Below are 18,350 nucleotides of genomic sequence, written 5' to 3'. Positions count from 1 at the left end.
TTATCGGCCCGTGTATGGCCACCTTAACACAAGATAACAGCTGCCTGGTAGATCTAAGAACAACACTCAATAGTAAAATCCAGGTCCCACTGAGACACATTCAGTTACATTGAGTAGGAGAAACAACAGCCTGCCAGAAAGCAGTTCCATCCTAAAGTGCTGGCTCTTTCTGAAAGCACATGACCAGGCAAAATGACCTGAGATGCACCTACACACCAATATTACAGCTAAATTCACTTCAGGAATGACATTTTATATTGTAGAGTGAATTATTTGCAGTGTAATTTAGAAATAAGAACATCATGCCAAAATTCCTTTAAGCCGGTCTCTGTCTGACCCTCGCTTTGCCAGAGAGCACGTAATGCTATTGCAGTTCCATGGGGGGGGGGGTTGGGCACAAATTTACACCCTTACCTTGGCTGCCAAAGCTCTGGCCCAGGTCTGAATCTTACTGAATTTTCACTTTTTAATCCTGCAGGGGTTGATCGACTGGACAAAGACCTGACAATAGGACAGATGCAAGGTGAGAGGGGGAGGCTACAGACAACTAATGCCATCAGGCCACCAGTTTGAGACTCATTACATGTGCTGATTCTGAGTACTTACTCCAAAATGTGGGTGATTACCAGGGACCACCGCATGTAATGTGTATTACAAGTGGCAATTCCAATGAAAGTGAAGGGACAGGTATTTCTCTTGCCTAATTGGGGGACACAGGCACCATGGGGATGAAGATCCTGCGGGCAGGAGATTGGACACTAAGGTTGTTAAAAGTTGACTCCTCCCCTCCTGCTCTGGGTTTCATCCCCTGTCTCCCTCCTAACAACCCTCAGTTTTCGTTTAGTGTCCTAAAAAAGGGAGAAGACACATATAACCTGTGGCTGGAGAAAATTGATCAAGACTACGTGTTACGATCATGCCACATTTAGGGGCCATTGACCTTTCAAGGGGGCCCCTCTCCAGCTTTTTACCAAATTGCCCCCTACACCCTTCCCCAGCCCCACGGAGGTCCTGCAGGCTTGCTCCTATCTCCCTGCGCTGCTTCCCGTCTTCGGAGGGCCTGCAGCAGCGCCCCCACCCACACTAGTCTGGTGTCTGGTAGGTATACTACAAATACAGATATATGTTTTTGGGTTAATATAAATTTTTTATTTTGTAAATTCTTAGGGAGATTTACAAAAGGGCATGGACCAGTTTTGTGTTCTTTGAGTATGAACTAATTGTTTCAATCTACTGTTGCCCCCTTAGCGTTGCCACACTCTTCCCGGGTTTTCTCTTACCCTGGGTAGTGTTCCGTTTTGGCCTGTTCCTTCCCTTTCAGTCTCCCAACGGTTTTCCCGCCTCTCTCTTTGGCGGCGGCTTCTTGCGTTCCATGCTGGGAAAACGCACTTCCGCTTCCGCCAGCGTTTCCGTAGGGAGCGCCCATTTTTCTGCGCCTCTTCATTCACGCGGCCCACAGGGAGCGGTCACCTGTTCCCCCCTGCAGGCAGCTGCTTACTCTCGGCGGACTTCCCTTCAGCACAAGGGGACAGGAACGGAGCTTACAGGGGTCCTGGTGTCTCTCCCCTTTCCTTGTCAGGCAAGTCCCGTCTTTTGCGTCTTGGCCTTTTGGTTCAGGGTCCCTTACCCATATACCTTTCTGTCTCCACAGGCCCTTCAAGCCAGAAAGTCCCTCTCTTTTTCTCCCACCCCACCCCTCACTTGACTGGGGACCCCTGGTCTCAAAAAAAAAAAAAAAAAAAAAAGATCTTTTATTTACCTTACAAGGAGAAATCATGGCAGACAAACAGAAGAGCCCAGGACCTCCAAGTCCTCAGCTTTTAAAATCGCTCCCATACTAAAAAATTTCATTTTTTGGGCCTCACAATGCAAAGCTAAATTTTCGCCGCTTCGGCTGTTTTAGTGGTTTAAGGGCAAACCACCAGCCGACCGGTCGCCACCTTCCAATGGCCAGCACTTCTGATTTTTAGTTTAGTCAGGGCTTTTACACTCTCACTTTGCAGGCTTTCCCAAAAACCCCTGGCCCGCATTCCAGAGGCCCTAGACAAGGTCCTTGGGAGCGCCTTTTCTCAATTGACCCAGCGAAGATGGTGGCCCCAAGCCTCAGCCCAATCTGTGGCGGCCCCCGAGGTTTTTGTGGTTTAAAATCGTGGTCTGCCCGATTTAACATCCAAACGCTCCTAGTCAGCCTTTTTTCAAGGAAAATTACTCTTTGGAGCCGAGCTTGACAAAAATTATATCCCAGGCAACGGGTGGCAAGAGCACCCTACTCCCTCAGACTAGAACCAAGAGACCTCCTTTCAAACGAACGGCCCTTTTTTTCGTCCCTTCAGGCAAGGCCAACGTTCAAAGACACAGACGGATAAATCCAGCTCGAATTTCCGATCACGCTATCGGGGCAAACAAAGACCCAGCTGGTCTTCCAACAAGACTACAATTAAGCCCTCCCAGGACAAGTCCAGCTCAGCATGAAGGGGTGCCCCACCCCCGAAAGGATCCCACTAGGAGCAGACTCAAAATTCTTTCGGGAGGTGGTGGCAAAATCATGTACGGGACCTCTGGGTCCTTCAGGTGGTTTCACAAGGACTATTGATAGACTTTAACGCAAAGACCACCCCACAGATTCTTCATTTCAAGGCTGCCCAGTCTCAGACCTCAAACAAAGCCAGGTTTCTCTCGGTCATTACACGCCTTGCCAAGGCCGGGACCATACAGCCAGTTCCAAACTTCAGACAAGGGCAGAGGGTACTACTCCAACCTATTCATGGTACCCAAAAAGATGGGTCTGCTACGACCAGTGTTAGACCTCAAAGACCTCAAACCCCTTTGTTCGAAAATGTCACTTCAAGATGGAGTAATCCAGTCAGTTTTGGCAGCTATGGAAGACGGCGAATTCATGTCAGTATAGACATCAAGGAAAGCCTACCTCCACATACCCATCCACCCGGCTCACCACCAGTTTTTTCCAAAATTCTTCGGTCGGGTCAACACCTGGCAATTTGTAGCCCTTCCCTTCGGTCCTTTTCAATCGCTCCTCGCACCTTCACCAAGGTCATGGGCGGGGAGCACTAGAGGGGTTGAGACTCAAAAGGAATACCGGTCGTTCCCTATTTGGACGATCTTCTCGTAAAGGGCCCATCAGCATCCGCAGCCACGCCACACTACCCAGGTCCTACACACCCTGACCAACTTAGGGTGGATGATCAACTTCAAACAAATCCATTCTAAATCCGACACAGCAAAAAACTTGGGTCTGATCTTGGACTCCCGGCAGGGGAGAGCCTTCCCTCCCCCGGGACAAGACCAACACCCTGCAGGACAGAATTCAGACCATTCGACGGCTCCCACAGTCTCCCTGCGGGGTGGCCATGATGGCCTCGGGACGATTGCGTCCTTCCCAACGATCCATACCGCTCAATTTTACCCGACCCTTCAACATCTTCTACTTCCAAAAAAGGAGGGATCTCGATCGCCCGAATAGTCCTTTCCGCACAAGGTAAAACTCTCCCTGGGACGGTTGGTACAACCACATCGCACGCAGGCGGAAAACCGTTTCCCCCCTCCCATGGACAATTCTCACGACGGACGCCAGCCTCGGGGGGGGAGGCGTTAACCAAAGCGGTCCAGGGCCTTTGGGATCGAGAAGAGAGAAAACTTTCCTCAATCTCCTGGAATTGAGCGTTCGATACTCCCTAGAAAACCTACCCCTACTCCGTGGTCGAGAGGCGGAAAAGCTGTAACAGCCGTTGCATTAAACCATCAGGGGCGGCACGAGAAGCCGGCCCTTCGGGAAGCAAGCAGCATCCTGGAATGGGGGAACAAAACGTTCCTGCCCTATCGGCGGTCCACATACCGGGGGTCGACAATTGGATAGCGACTATTGGGAGGAAACGATAGATCACGGGAGGGTGCCTCATAGGAAGTTTTTCCAACTCTTGGTGGAAAGATGGGGAACTGCCAGACATCGACCTGATGGCGTCCCCGAAGCAATCGAAGGTTCAACGTTCGTGGCAAGAAGCCTAGATCCCTCTGGCTTTACGAGTAGCCCGCTTTGTATCCCTTGGCGATTCTCCTGGCGTACATTTCCACCCCTGGCGCTGCTACCAAAGGTCATCAAGAAGATAAAAAAGAGAAGGAACTCAAACGATTCTTGGTGGCACCCGTTCTGGCCAAGGAGAGCCGTGGTTCGCCAGACTTGGTACAGCTGGCGTTGGGCCGAACCATTTCATCTGCCTCAGAGGGATGATTCTCCTGACTCAGGGTCCCATCGTTCACACCGAGTTCTCATCAGTGGGCTTTAAACGGCGTGGCTCTTGAGGCCCTAGTTTTCTCAAAAAGAGCTGGAGCTCCTGCGAGGCCCTAACCCACCATGGTTCGGGCACGGAAGCCTGTTTCAGCAAAAGTCTACACAGAGTGTGGAAGACATTCATCATGTGGGTGTGAGGTCAGAGAGTTGGATCCTCAGAAGGCTAAGGAAGCGGACGTCCTCTCTTTCCTGCAGGAAGGCTTAACGAAAGGTCTGGCGGTTTAGTTCACTGAAGGTTCAAGTTTCAGCACTGTCTGTCCTGCTCCAGAAGCGACTAGCACTCAGGAGTCATATCAAAACTTTCTTCAAGGCGCTAACGAGGTTGGTGCCTCCGTATCGTTATCCTGTACCTCCCTGGGATCTTAACCTAGTTCTCTTCTGTTCTTCAGGAGGATCCTTACGAACCCATTGACTCTTTACCTCTCTCTACTCTGACTGAAAAGGTGTTTTCCTCTTGGCCGTCACATCGGCTAGAAGGGTGTCGGAACTGGCGGCGCTTTCCTGCAAGCAACCATTCACCATCATACACAAGGACAAGGTAGTGCTCAGGCCTACTCCGGACTTTCTACCTAAAGTAGTTTCGGAATTGCACCTGAACCCAAGATTATCATTGTACCCTCCTTAATGTCCGGATCCCAAGCATCCTATTGAGTGTAAACTGCACAATTTGGACGTTGTTCGCGCCTATCACTTCATACTTGCAGGCGCACCAAGAGTGTTAGGAAGACTGATGCTCTCTTTATCATTCCTACGGGCCTAAATGCGGTTCCAAGGCCGCCAAGACGAACGATCGCTAAGTGATCCGTACTACGATCACTCGGGCTTATGCCCTGAAGGGGAAGCCACCTCCACTCAAGGTAGAGCTCAACTCCACCCCGCTCTCTCAGCACGTCTTGGGCAGTCCCGACACAGCTTCGGCGGAACAAGTTTGCCAGAGCGGCCACCTGGACGTCCCTTCATACCTTCACGCGCTTCTACAGGCTACACACACTAGCTTCAGCCGAAGCCAGCTTCGGGAGGAAGGTGTTACAGACTGTAATTGGTTGAAACGCCTTTTGGGGTACGCAGTGTCCCGCCTCTGGGTTGCTTTGGGACATCCCCATTGGTGCCTGTGTCCCCCCCCCCCCCATTAGGCAAGAAAAGAGAGATTTTTGTACTTACCGTTAAATCTTTTTCTCTTGTCCTATATTGGGGGACACAGGCCTTCCTCCCTGTTTCTGACACTGTTTACTGATTAAAGTTATAAAATACTTTTATTACAGTTCATATTTAGTGGATGTTTTCCGATATTTTTACTAAAGTTTTCGGTTTTAAGGGGGTTTCCAACTTCCTCTTCTGTTTTGGGTCATTATGCTCCTTCTTCGGTCGAAACTGAGGTTGTTAGGAGGAACAGGGGATTGAAACCCAGAGCAGGAGGAGGAGGAAGTCAACTTTAACAACTTAGTGTCCAATTCTCCTGCTGCAGGATCTTCATCCCCATGGTGCCTGTGTCCCCCAATATAGGACAAGAGAAAAAGATTTAACGGTAAGTACAAAAATCTCTCTTTTTGGGTGCAGGAGAAGGGAATGAAGTTGAAAAAAGTAGAATGGCACACGCTTGTAGCAATTGTGCTAAAACATAGGTGCTTTATTTAGATCTCAAACACATTGGAAGGGAATGAAGTGCCCGTCTGTCATGAAAATTTAATATAAGCTTCATCATACTAAAATAAAAAACTTTCGAAATACAATCAATTAAATATTCTGTACTGGTCAAATCAAGCAGTCAGCCATGTTGAATTTGGCACAAATGCTAATATGTCTCTCTAGTGCGGGACAATTCCAAGGAATCAAGTTTATGTTCACTATTCCTCTCTCAGCATCTGTTTCTCTTCATTCTCTCTTCATGCAGCAGTTGGGTGTCAGATATTCACTGACAGTTAGATCCAATATATTTTATAGGGGGGGCTCCTTTTGCCTGATGTTTTTGATGTATTAGAGCTCACTCTATTAAACTCACCAGACATCATGTCTCTCTACATGCAGGATTTGTGCAAAAGGCAGTTATTTTGTTAGATTTTGTTTGTGCTGGAATCAGTTATTTGAGTGAGCGCTAATACATCTGCTAGGAAAGGAATCCCCGCCTATAAGATTTGAAGAGAAACAGATGCAGAGAGGGGGATAGTGAAGTAATTGATTGTATTTAGAAAATTTCCTTCTTCAGTATGAGGAAGCTTATATTAAATTTTCATTTTCACGATAGTTCCCCTTTAAGAAGAATTCTACCCTAAATTTAAAAATCCCTACCCTCCTACCCTACATAGACCCCCCCTCCTCTCTCAGCCTAAGTGTTACCCGTTAGGCTGGGGAAGGAGGGTCTATGTAGGGTAGGGTTTTTTTAAGTTTAGGGTTGAATTCTCATTTAAAGGAGAACTAACCCTCCCGATATATAACAGCCCCTCAACTGCCCTCAATCTGTCACCTTTACCCTCCCAACACACAGTGTATTACCTATATTATCTCTCCTATTGGGAATCCCCAGTGCAAGAAGCAGCACATTGGGGTCTCTGTTCCATCTTCTGTCCATTCGTATCCTCTTCAGGTCTGAACTCTGAAAGGCTCGTGCTCAGGCTCCGTGTCGGAGTAGAGACTCAGAGGATACGAATGGACAGAAGATGGAGCAGAGAGACATTTGCCCAGTGTTTATAAATGAGCCCCACAAAGACTAGCACCATTATTTGCCCATTGCTGCCATACGATTTGTCCATGGATTTTGTGTAACTGATGAGATAAACAGAGGTTGGCTCATCAATGAATTTCTTGTTTTGCTGCAGGAAAGTTTCAGATGCAGGTACTTCCCCAGTGCGGACACGCTGTGCATGAAGACGTCCCCGATAAGGTGAGATTTACTAATTAATAACTTCTGGGCTCCCGTTGTTTTTGCTATGGGTACAACACAGCACTTTAACTCTCAGAGCAAAATGAAGCCTTTTAGGTTTGTTCCTAATTCCAGGCCGTATGTTTTTTTCCTTTCAAGGTCGCAGAAGCAGTCGCCACATTCTTGGTGCGTCACAGGTTTACAGAGTCGGTTGGCGGATTCCACTGGTAAGAGCTGGGGTGTCACTAATTGGTGTAAAGCAGTGACTCTCAGGGTGTATAAAGTGATACTTAGTAATACATGGGCACATTTATTTTATCAGCTCATCAAACACGTGTATCTACGCTTGAACTGGCCCTTTGAATGGGGACCAAATCTGTCTGATAGAATTATATGCCACTTTCCTCCACCCAGGCCATGACCCATAAAGCTACAGCCCCTCTCCCCAATTTCTAAGGCCATGTTACAATGAATTAAACATCTGGTTGCTACTTGCTTTTCTCCTGTGAAATAAAAATTGTTCCAATAGTGTCAGTATTCCTTTATACACACACATAGATACATATATACATATACACAAATAAATACATACATACAAGTCAGTGCAGGTGACTTAGTGCGGCTCACACCAGGCTTTTAATTCCCAGTACACACCCCCGCCTCAGGTGCAGACATCAAGTGCAAAATATCCAAGGTTTACTAGGAAAAAGCCATAAGTAGATCTTGCTGCAACAGTGTTTTATTTCCACGACATGTTTCAGGCCTTCATCAAAGTCTTATGTATGAAAAAACATTGTGCAAACATTTATAGTGTACACGGAAGTGATGTCACCTCCTCTTTGGGTGGAACAATGTGCAAATTAGCATACGACTCCATGTATTCCACATAAAGGGGCCGATTCATCAAGAGTCGAATATCGAGGGTTAATTAACCCTCGATATTCGACTAGGAACTAAAATCGGTCGACTTCGAATATCGAAGTCGAACGATTTAGCGCAAATCCTACGATCGAACGATCGAAGGATTATTCGTTCGATCGAACGATTAAATCCTTCGAATCGAACGATTCGAAGGATTTTAATCCAACGATCGAAGGAATATCTTCGATTCAAAAAAACTCAGGCAAGCTATGGGGACCTTCCCACATAGGCTAACATTGAGTTCGGTAGCTTTTAGCTGCCGAACTAGGGGGTCGAAGTTTTTCTTAAAGAGACAGTACTTCGACTATCGAATGGTCGAATAGTCCAGAACACGATTCAGTTCGACATCGTTGCCAATTCCCAAGTCGGAAAAGCTTGTAGACTTCGAAAGGTTTTTCGAAGTAGCCCTTCATGCAAGTGATGTACGAAAAAACATTGTCGAAATAGTTCGAAGTTTTTCCTTTTGTGAACCTTTCAGCATACGAGTCCATTGTATTCCCAATAGTGTAGCTGCAAGTATCAGTCCATAGTATGAAAGTAAATTTCACAAATCCAATAAGTGCATCTAAAATTCAAATAAGGAAAAAATAAACAATACAACATATTGGAACTGCCCTTACACTAGGGCCTACCACAGAACTTGATGTTACATGCAGTGAGAACACACATAGGAAGGAATAAATGCCCAATAGTCTTCACCATTAATACATATTATGTCAGTAATATACTCACTAGTCCATGTTCAATTTTAATGGGCTCATAAGCAGTGTAGCTTTATCTGCAAGGAAAAAATATGTGATCAATGTTCACATGTAAATGAAAGTCATTCAAGAAAGCATTTTATACTCCAGCTGTCATTTAAACATTTTGGTTGTAGTGTATCTAGCTTTTTAATCCAAAATGCTTCTCTCTGTAAGCAAAATTAGTTAGTGGTTGTATTACCTCAAGTACGATCCACTTTAACTGAGATAATGATTTACTTCATGGAAATGTCGTGCAACTGATGTGTCTGTGGCTGACCAGCAGGTGGCGCTGTTGTAATAAAATTCATTCATATTAACAGTACATGTATCCCTTAATATCTTGGCATAAAAACAAAAATAAAAATGTAAATGACAGAAAGTGCTTAAACTTGGCCCCCAGAATTGATTTACATTCACTTATTTTAAAAAGGTTTACTAACCATTTAAGTCTACCATTAGTAAATGTATTCATAATAACCCATAGGCCGTTAATTTATGGCTTCCAATAAGGATTGAATTATTTTATTGGGATAATACATGCTACCGTTTTCAATTTACACAGAAAAAGAAAATTTATTTTGGATAAAATGGTCTATGGTGAGTACGGCCTTTTCCGTAATTCAGTCGCTTCTCTGGATAAGCAGTTTTCTGCGATATTGCTCTTATAGCTGATTACTATTACATATCAAATATGAATTAAAATGCAGCAACAATGGAAGTGTTTTTAAAATTCCGTATACTGCCTCTGTGTTCTTTAATACCTGTTTTAATGGCTCTCGAGGTTTGTCCTACATATCCCCTGCCACAGGGGCATTTCAGTAGATAAATAACATTGCATGTATCACATGTGGCGAAATGTCTGCATTTTATTGGGGTGCCTTGTGTAGGATGCTGTAGCACTTCTCCTTTAATGATGGATGGACAACAAATGCAATTTAGGCAGGGATAGGTTCCCATTTTTGGCTTCCCTAGGAATCTCTGGGTACCTTTTTTAATACGGACAACTTCAGATGGACACAGGGTGTCTCAGAGGCTTTTACTTAATATAGCTGAATAAAGGTGGTTTAAAAAGGGCATTTTTAAGCACATATCTTGTAGCAATATGGGCCTGTATCTATATACTATACGTTCAATATCTTTGCTATAGTTATTATATTGGCTCACAAATGGCAGGGATTTTTGTTCAGTTTTAACTTTGTAAGTAAATAATTGTTCTCTAGTTATATCCCCTACCTCTTTAGCACATACTTCCATCCATCCATACATCCATCCATCCATACATACATACATACATACATACATACATACATACATACATACATACATACATACATATACATATAGATACCGGTACATACATATTCACACACATACATAAAGATTCATAGATACAAACATACACATACATACATACATACATATATACATACATATTATATACTGTCAGTACACACATACAGAAACACACATACATACCACGACACACAACATACAGAACACACAACATACATACATACACACACACACACACACACATACATACATACATACATACATACATACATATACACACACACACACACACACAGACAAAAGGTACAACTCTCTCAGCTCTTCCTAATAGAGTTTAGACATGTGAGTATTATTGTGTGTGTGTGTTCCATGTTGGATCATGCCAGTAACATGTGTCTGTTCTCTCCCCAGCGTGTTCCCTGCGTGTTAGTGTCCTGCTGCCTGTGACTATTGGAGCTGTAAATAGTGTGAGAGTGAAGTGATGATCCCACGTCTCACCATCAGTCTGGTACAAATAGCAACTTCTCTTCAGTCTGCAGAGACAGCTCCATCATTGTCTTATTATGAGACAGCAGCCCCCAGTGTGACAGTTTGCTGTTCCAGAGCCTCTCTCTGTGCAGTCTACTTAGTTCTTCTCTCATATAACCACATGCTCCTTCCCTCACTGGGCCCCTCAATAATCTCCTCCTCATCTCCATACTTCTACCCAAGATCTTACAGTTTGGGGAAATCTAAGGACCCTGTGCCGCCATGTTTGTCCCAATCACAGTGCTCCGTTAGCGCAGGCTTTGCTGTTTCAGGGGTTTTGGGGGTGTGGCTGGTGCAGTGTCTGAAGCCAATCATTGTGGGGTACAAAACAATCTCATCATTGCTTATTCACTACAGATTGGAACTGGATTCACTATCTGTGTAATAATAAAACAGTAACTTAATCCTTGATTGATTGATCCAAATTACAGAAAGATCCATTATCTGGAAAACCCCAGGTCCTGAGTATTCTGGATAAGAGGTCTCATACCCTGTACCTTGTACTTGATCCCAACTAAGATATAATTAATCCTTATTGGAGGCAAAACCAGCCTATTGAGTTTATTTGATTTTCTAGTAGATGTAAGGCATGAAGATCTAATTTACGGAAGATCCTTTATCCGGAAAACCCCAAGTCCCTTGCATTCTGTATAACAGATCCCATACCTATATTACTGTTTTATTTAGGGATTCATCTTGCTTCCCTTTCCTGTAGCTTTCCAACCTGATGCTGAAAGGCCACATTATCTTTATCCACAGCAGCAGCACTTTCTGCCACCCACACTTTTCTACTGACAGTTGCACTTCCACTAGATCCATAAAGCAATACAGGTATGGGATCCGTTATCCAGAATTTAAATCTACTAGAAAATCATATAAACATTAAATAAACCCAATAGGCTGGTTTTGCTTCCAATAAGGATTAATTATATCTTAGTTGGAATCAAGTAGAAGCTACAGCTATGGGACCTGTTATCCAGGATGCTCGGGACCTGGGGTCTTCCGGATAATGGATCTTTCTGTAATTTGGATCTTCATACCTTAAGTCTACTAGAAAATAAACATTAAATAAACCCAATAGGCTGAGTTTGCTTCCAATAAGGATTAATTATATCTTAGTTGGGATCAAGTACAAGTGACTGTTTTATTATTACACAGAAAAAGGAAATTGTTTTTAAACAGAGTATTTAATTATAATGGAGTCTATGGGAGATGGGCTTTCTGTAATTTGGAGCTTTCTGGATAACGGGTTTCCTGGTAATAATGGATCCCGTACCTGTGTATAAACGGTCACTTGTCTGTTAGTAAGTGTCGCTGGGATTGAGAGGCGACATTGAGGATATTAGGGGTACTTGTATTTTTGGGCCTTCTGTTAAACCCATTCTAGCTTTATTTTGCCCCATGTATAAATGTTATTTACTGCCAGAAATAATACAAAGCTGTGGAAATGGCAAACCAGTTTGGATCCAGCACTGATTTTCAGATCTTTGTTTCTACTGGTCCATGCTGTTTTCTGATTGGCTGCGAAGCCGAGTCCCACTTCCCCTCTATTAAACTGGCCCACGGAAATATGTGACAGTATTATTTGTATATCTAATCGAATAGCAAATCTATTTACAATTCAGCAAACTAACAGACTGTGTATTGGGACCCTGCAGTTGTTGGCTGGTGGTGGGACGCTGGGAGTTGTAGTTCAGTGACATCACATAACTACTTGCAGTTGAGCGGTGGATGAAATGGGTTTTTGTTATTTAATGAATGTAATCCCCTTAATTAGTCTGCTGGGGGCACAATATTAAAGTCGTCGGTAAATCCGTATCTGATTAATTCTGCAGTAGACGTTGGGTCGATGATCGTGAAGGAGACAAATGGCAGGAGGCGTGGCTTTATACTGGGGGCGGGATCATCACTTACTGTACATCTGTACTTACTGTGGATTTCTGCTTGGGAATCTCATTAATAAAATGTAAAACTGCTGTTTTTTCGCGTGTGTCTGTTCCTTTAATTCCCCACCCCTTATTATTAAATGGAACGTTCTCCTTAAAGTGGTATGCACTGTGATGTAGCCAATGAGAGGGCGGGGCCTATGGACTGTGTGGTGTGAGTGCAGCAGGGAGGGACACGCCTATAAAATGCAACCAGGGGGGCACAGGGGTTCTGCTGTACATGGGGGGGCGGCTGTGCTGCACTTATCCAAATAGCCGTGTCCCCCTTGATAGTCCCTAAAGCTGCAAAAAGGCGTTGAAGTCCTGAAGCCACGAGTTCAATTCCACCAATGTGTTTTTTTTTTTTTTTTAATTTTATTTACCCCCCATCTGCCACCAATGTATTGTTTTAATACTCTATAGGCCCCTGCCAGCAGTGTTTTTTTTAAAAATAGATATTCTCTGGGGCCTCAATGTTTCTTTTTAACCTTTTAAGGGGGAACTTGGCATCAACATTTTTTTTTTAATGTATGGGGGGCCCTGGTGCCAATGTTTGTTTTTTTTTGTTTTTTTTTTAAACTTATAGGGGTGCCCTGACCACCAATTTATAAAAACAAAAAAACTTTTATGGGGGCCCTTGCACCACTGTTTTTTTTTTTTTTTTAACCTATAGGGGCCCTGGTCACAAATCATATATTTTTACTTACTGTATAGAGGGGGCCCTCACCAATTATTATTTTTTTTTAACCTGTAGGGGGCCCTGACTACCAATATCTAAAAAAAAAAACTTTTAGGCCCGACGCAGAGTTTTTTTAACTAATAAAGGCCTGATCATCAATGCTTTTTAAAACTTGTGTGTGTGTAAGGGGGGAGGTTTACAATTTTAGTGCTGACTTTTAACTGTGGTGTGGGGGGTGGGGCTTGTGGGCGGGCCCAGTGATTTCTAATGGCAGCCCTGGGTACAGGGACATAGAGTTGGGGATGTACTTACCTGCCCTGGGCAGGGGCAATACTCCTGTAGAGAGTAATTGCCCCATAGCAGAAATGCCCCTGAGAATTGCACAGAGGGGCTTCTATTGGGGGCACAGCGTGGTCAGTTAACCCTGCAACAGCAGCTCTGAATCCTGAGTGAAGGTATTAGCAGCCTAAAACTGCTGTTGTCTCACAAAACCACCATGAAGGAAAGGAATGAAGTAAATGATAAAGAGCAGCCTCAGCAAGTCTCCATTCTCTTTCATTTTACCTTTAGATCCTATTGAAATCTGAATTTAGATCAGTCACATTGTAACTTGATTGTGTCACAAACAGAACAACGTGTGACTTTGGGCAATGGGTGCAAATAACTGCCATAAAGCAACACCCACAGCCTCGGTGCTGTCTATAGAATATGGACCCTAATGTTGTACCCCTGAATCAGTGGGTGACTCTTCAACATCATGTGCCAAATTGCTGTACTGGCCTCTCTGCCAAAAGCCAATTACGTAAGTTAGAAACTTTGTTTCTTTTTCTGGCTGTTCAGTGCAGAGAAAAGAGGGACTTTCCAGTACAAATGAGGGACCTCAGAGGGACTGTCCCTCTGAAAAAGGGACAGTTGGGAGGTATGCCCTTTAAAGGGAAAGTAAAGCGTAATTTCCAGAGAAAGAGAGTCACAAGCGCTGTCGCTGGACTGGCCTGAGGTTGGAGACAGGAGGCCGATATAGCGGAGAGAGACTGCGACTGTTCCTATGAGGGTCCATGTGAGTAACGGCTGATACTGTAACATGAGCAGAGGCCACATCCAGCCTGCAGGGGGCAGCATTAGGCACAAATAGGAAGGTTACACTCCAAGAGGGAGAGAAGGGAAAGCCAGGCAATGAGGCAAGGAGAGATCTGGCACAGACATGTATGAGACACTTGCCCGGGATACAGGAGAGGCTGCAGATGCCCCTGTTAATCATGTGCCAGTCACTGAAGGACTCCAGTCTCCTTACACTGAGGCCCCATCATGTTCTCTTCTAATAGGACATTAAAGGAAAATTAAAGCCTAACTAAAGAAGTAGGTAGAAATGTTGTACATGATGTTTTGTGCTTCTTTACCAGCCCAAGGCAACCACAGCCCTTTAGCAGTAAAGATCTGTGTCTCCAAAGATGCCCCAGTAGCTCCCCATCTTCTTTTCTGCTGATTCACTGATTCACATGCTCTGTGCTGCTGTCACTTACTGAGCTTAGGGACCCACTCACAATATACAGTACACATAGAATAGAAATGTCACAATAGTAATTAATATAAATATACACAGCTCCAGTGACTCAATGCTAAGCAAGGGGTGCATCATAGTTTAACTGCTGCTCCTCCATCACACGACTGCTTTTTGCCACAACTGTGTTGTCTATCAGGTGAGAATGTTGCCTCGGGTGGTAGCCAGTGGCTAGTTATGAGGGGCAGCAAAAAGCCGCCTCTTGTAACTTTAAGAGCCGAACTTCTGGGTTTTAACCCGGTAATTCAGCTCCACTAGTGCAGAGAGAGAGCGCAATTCCAAATTAACTAGCGATGCTGCCCCCTTTGACCCACGCAGACGCTGCTTTTTAAGTGAAGAGCAGGAGAGATGGGGGAGGCATCTTTGTTCCTGTTTCAGGCAGCAGCAGCCCCAAAATCACTCCTGACTCCACCTGTGGTGTGACAACTGCTCCCCAGTGATGCCTCATCCTCATCCTCCTCCTCTACAAGGGGCCTATTCGTCTACCATTGTTGTGGTTACTCACAAAGTGGCGCCTGATCCCCCCAGGTCAGTGAAACCTCTATACTCCTCCCCTAGAGGTATGTTACCTCCTTCCCTTCCCCTTTCTTCCTTTCTTTGAAGCCTTTTCCCAAAATGTCTCCTGCTCCCCTGGGATGTGTCTCCTGCATTTACTTGCTGCACCCAGGGATATACAGACTCTCCCTTCTTCTTCTTTTCAAACTGCCTGGTCCACCTCTACTCTTCTAATTGCTTTCTCCCCAAATGGTTCCTCCCGGCTTCCTCTGGGTTGTGCTTCCTCCCTTTCTTTCTATGACTGGAATTCTCCTGGAGTGACCTGAGCTGTCCCAAGGGTTGTGCCGACTTCTCATCCTACTCCTTCTGCCCTGAGTGTTTGCTGCCTTCACCCCCTTTGTCTTCTTTTGAGTGGCTACTACCCAAGTGGCCTTTGCTCACCTGAAGATGTGCCTGGTGCCTCCACTTTCAAATAGTCTTCTCTGAAACTTGACCCTCCCAAAGTAGCCCTGCTGTATCCCGATTTGTCTGTAACTTATTTGTATGAGTATGTGCCTGGTGCCTCCACTTTCAAATAGTCTTCTCCCAAACTTGACCCTCCCAAAGTAGCCCTGCTGTATCCAGGTTTGTCTGTAACGTATTTGTTTTTGTTGTGTTCCACTCCTGAGCGGCAACTATCCAATTGGCCCCTGCTCAGCTGAAGATGTGCCTTCTCCTCTTCTTGTCTTCAAATGTTCTGCTCTCAGAATGACTCCAGCTTGGGGTGATTGCTGGCTGATTTCTGTCCTCACCCCCTTTGTCTTCTTTTGAGTGGCTACTACCCAAGTGACCCTTGCTCAGCTGAGTATGTGCCTGGTGCCTCCACTTTCAAATAGACTTCTCCCAAACTTGACCCTCCCAAAGTGGCCGTGCTGTATTTGTTGTGTGCTACTCCTGAGTGGCCCTTGTCATCTTCTTCTTCTTCTTCTGAATTCTGTTCCAATGACCAACTGCCAAGTCTGCTAATCTCTGGATGTCTGCTGCCTCCTTGTCCATCTGCTCCCTCAGTTATCTGGCCCTGCTGCCTCCATGGGGTGCAACTTCACCCCCCCCCTATAACTCCTGTTTGGTGTGATCGCTGCCCAGTAGAACTCTGTAACACCGCAACTCTCTCCACTGGGCCCAAACAAGGGGAAAAGAGGAAAGCTTGGCTGCTGCTGAACTATAAATCTCAACATAAACCTTATGTAGAAAGAATCTAGCACCGGGGCTTTTTAGCCAGAAAGTTGAATTATTAAACCCTGCAATAACTAAATAAGGTGCTGGGCATTACCCCTTAATGTGGGTATAGGAATGGGCACTTGCAGTGCAGTAAAGGCATTAGAGTTGCAATTACCTTTGTTCTCTATTGTTTCCTCTGGGCAACAGACTGGCTCCAGGAGGGAAAAGTGCAATAATAACTCTCTGGCTTTGATTCAATGAAGGGTTCAGTTATATTACAATAATAATAATAATAACATGGCACAGATATTAACCTGGTCACCAGGTGGTACCGGGGAGCCTGGATCAGCAAACAGTCTATGCAGAGATCTGTGCTGCCTGCGCTCTCCTGTCTGCAGGTGGGACCCCGGCTGACAGAGGGGCGTCTGTGTGAGGGGTGAGAGGCAAAGCTGTTCCTGGAGGAGGATATTTGGGATGGGTGCCAAGGTGAATACATACAGACAATGTATAGATAGAGCCACATGTACTGTATATATATATATATATATATATATATATATATATATATATATATATATATATATATATATATATATATATATATATATAATATATATATACTCACTGCCTGCTTGGCTCAGGATTCCCATAGGAAAGAGAAATAAAGGGACAGGCACAGGCTCCTGAACATTCACATTCCCTGGGATTATATTGCAAGCTGGAATGAGCTTTAGGGGTGAATGCAGTTGTAGGTGGGTAACCAGCAGTGCAGCCAATCACATCAGTGGAGACCTCACAATGGCTCACCTGCCATTGCCCCTCCCCCCACACTGGCCAACGCTTGGTCTTTATTTGGAGGCTTCTACTGACCCCGTGTCTAATGCTTCTAATGATCCAATCAGAGACCTTATCTTATGGTCAATAGTGTAACTAACCAGGGTACGGGGGTGCAATTGCATCCAGGCCCACACCCCCTTAGGGCTTTTTGAATGAGCATTAAGGGGTTCTCTTTTGCACATTAACTATATAGTATAGTTACCCTTTAATGACAGCCCCCCAGACAAATAAAGGTTGCTCTCGTCTCAGTGGGTAAGTGCAAGACATAAGTGTTTCTCATCTCTGCTCAGCCTGTTATATAAACAGCAGCCCTGTATCTACTACACAGTAAGGGAATAGGGACGTGAATCAATGGGACCCCCAGGGGGAGCTGCTGAGTCCAACCTGCAAACATTTCCTCTACATGTGGATTTGCTCAGTAAGTCAGTCAGTCTGGAGTTCAGACAAAAAACAGGTTTTTTTGCCTTTGTGAGAAAGAAAATATAAGAAAATCAAAGTAAATCAAAGTAAATCAAAGTAAATCAAAGTAAATCAAAGTAATATAAGTAAATCTAAGAGCCCGTGACCTCTGGCTTAGCTGTGCTGCACACAAGCGCTTTGGTGGGGAGACGTCTAATATAATTATTGTGTCACCCCAAATCTTAGCAAAGGAAATTCCTCCACTTACTCATGCTCAGGAGTCACATTCCATTGCAGCAGCAGCAGCAGCAAAGTGAAAATGATTATTTTTATCCCTTTAACCCTTATTCAGCTGCCAATCAATCTTTAGTAAAATCCAAATGACATAAGGAGAGTTTCCATGGGAAGGTTTACAGATCTAAGCTGCAGGCAGAGTAAGGTTTGACATGTTTGATCTAAGTTGCAGGCAGAGTAAGGATTGGTCTGTTTGATCTAAGCTGCAGACAGAGTAAGTTTGTCATGTTTGATTGAGGTTGCAGGCAGGGCCGGATTTACATAGTGGGTGCCCCTAGGCCCACTGCCGTTCGTCGCCCATGTCCCCTCCCCTTT

General features: G+C 44.8%; 1 protein-coding gene across 1 annotated transcript in view; it reads left to right on the top strand.

The window, feature by feature from the left end:
- Window positions 1-12,629, top strand: part of MGC84679 (protein) — a 30,295-nt gene extending 17,666 nt beyond the window's left edge. The window contains 1 exon segment of the mRNA NM_001092820.1: window positions 11,229-12,629. Within this exon segment, the coding sequence (NP_001086289.1) occupies window positions 11,229-11,302 (74 nt within the window). The 3' untranslated portion in view covers window positions 11,303-12,629.
- Window positions 12,630-18,350: the final 5,721 nt, after the last annotated feature.

Source organism: Xenopus laevis, chromosome 2L (assembly GCF_017654675.1).
Source record: "Xenopus laevis strain J_2021 chromosome 2L, Xenopus_laevis_v10.1, whole genome shotgun sequence".
Classification (NCBI taxonomy): domain Eukaryota; kingdom Metazoa; phylum Chordata; class Amphibia; order Anura; family Pipidae; genus Xenopus; species Xenopus laevis.
This window is presented reverse-complemented; position numbering and strand designations above follow the sequence as displayed.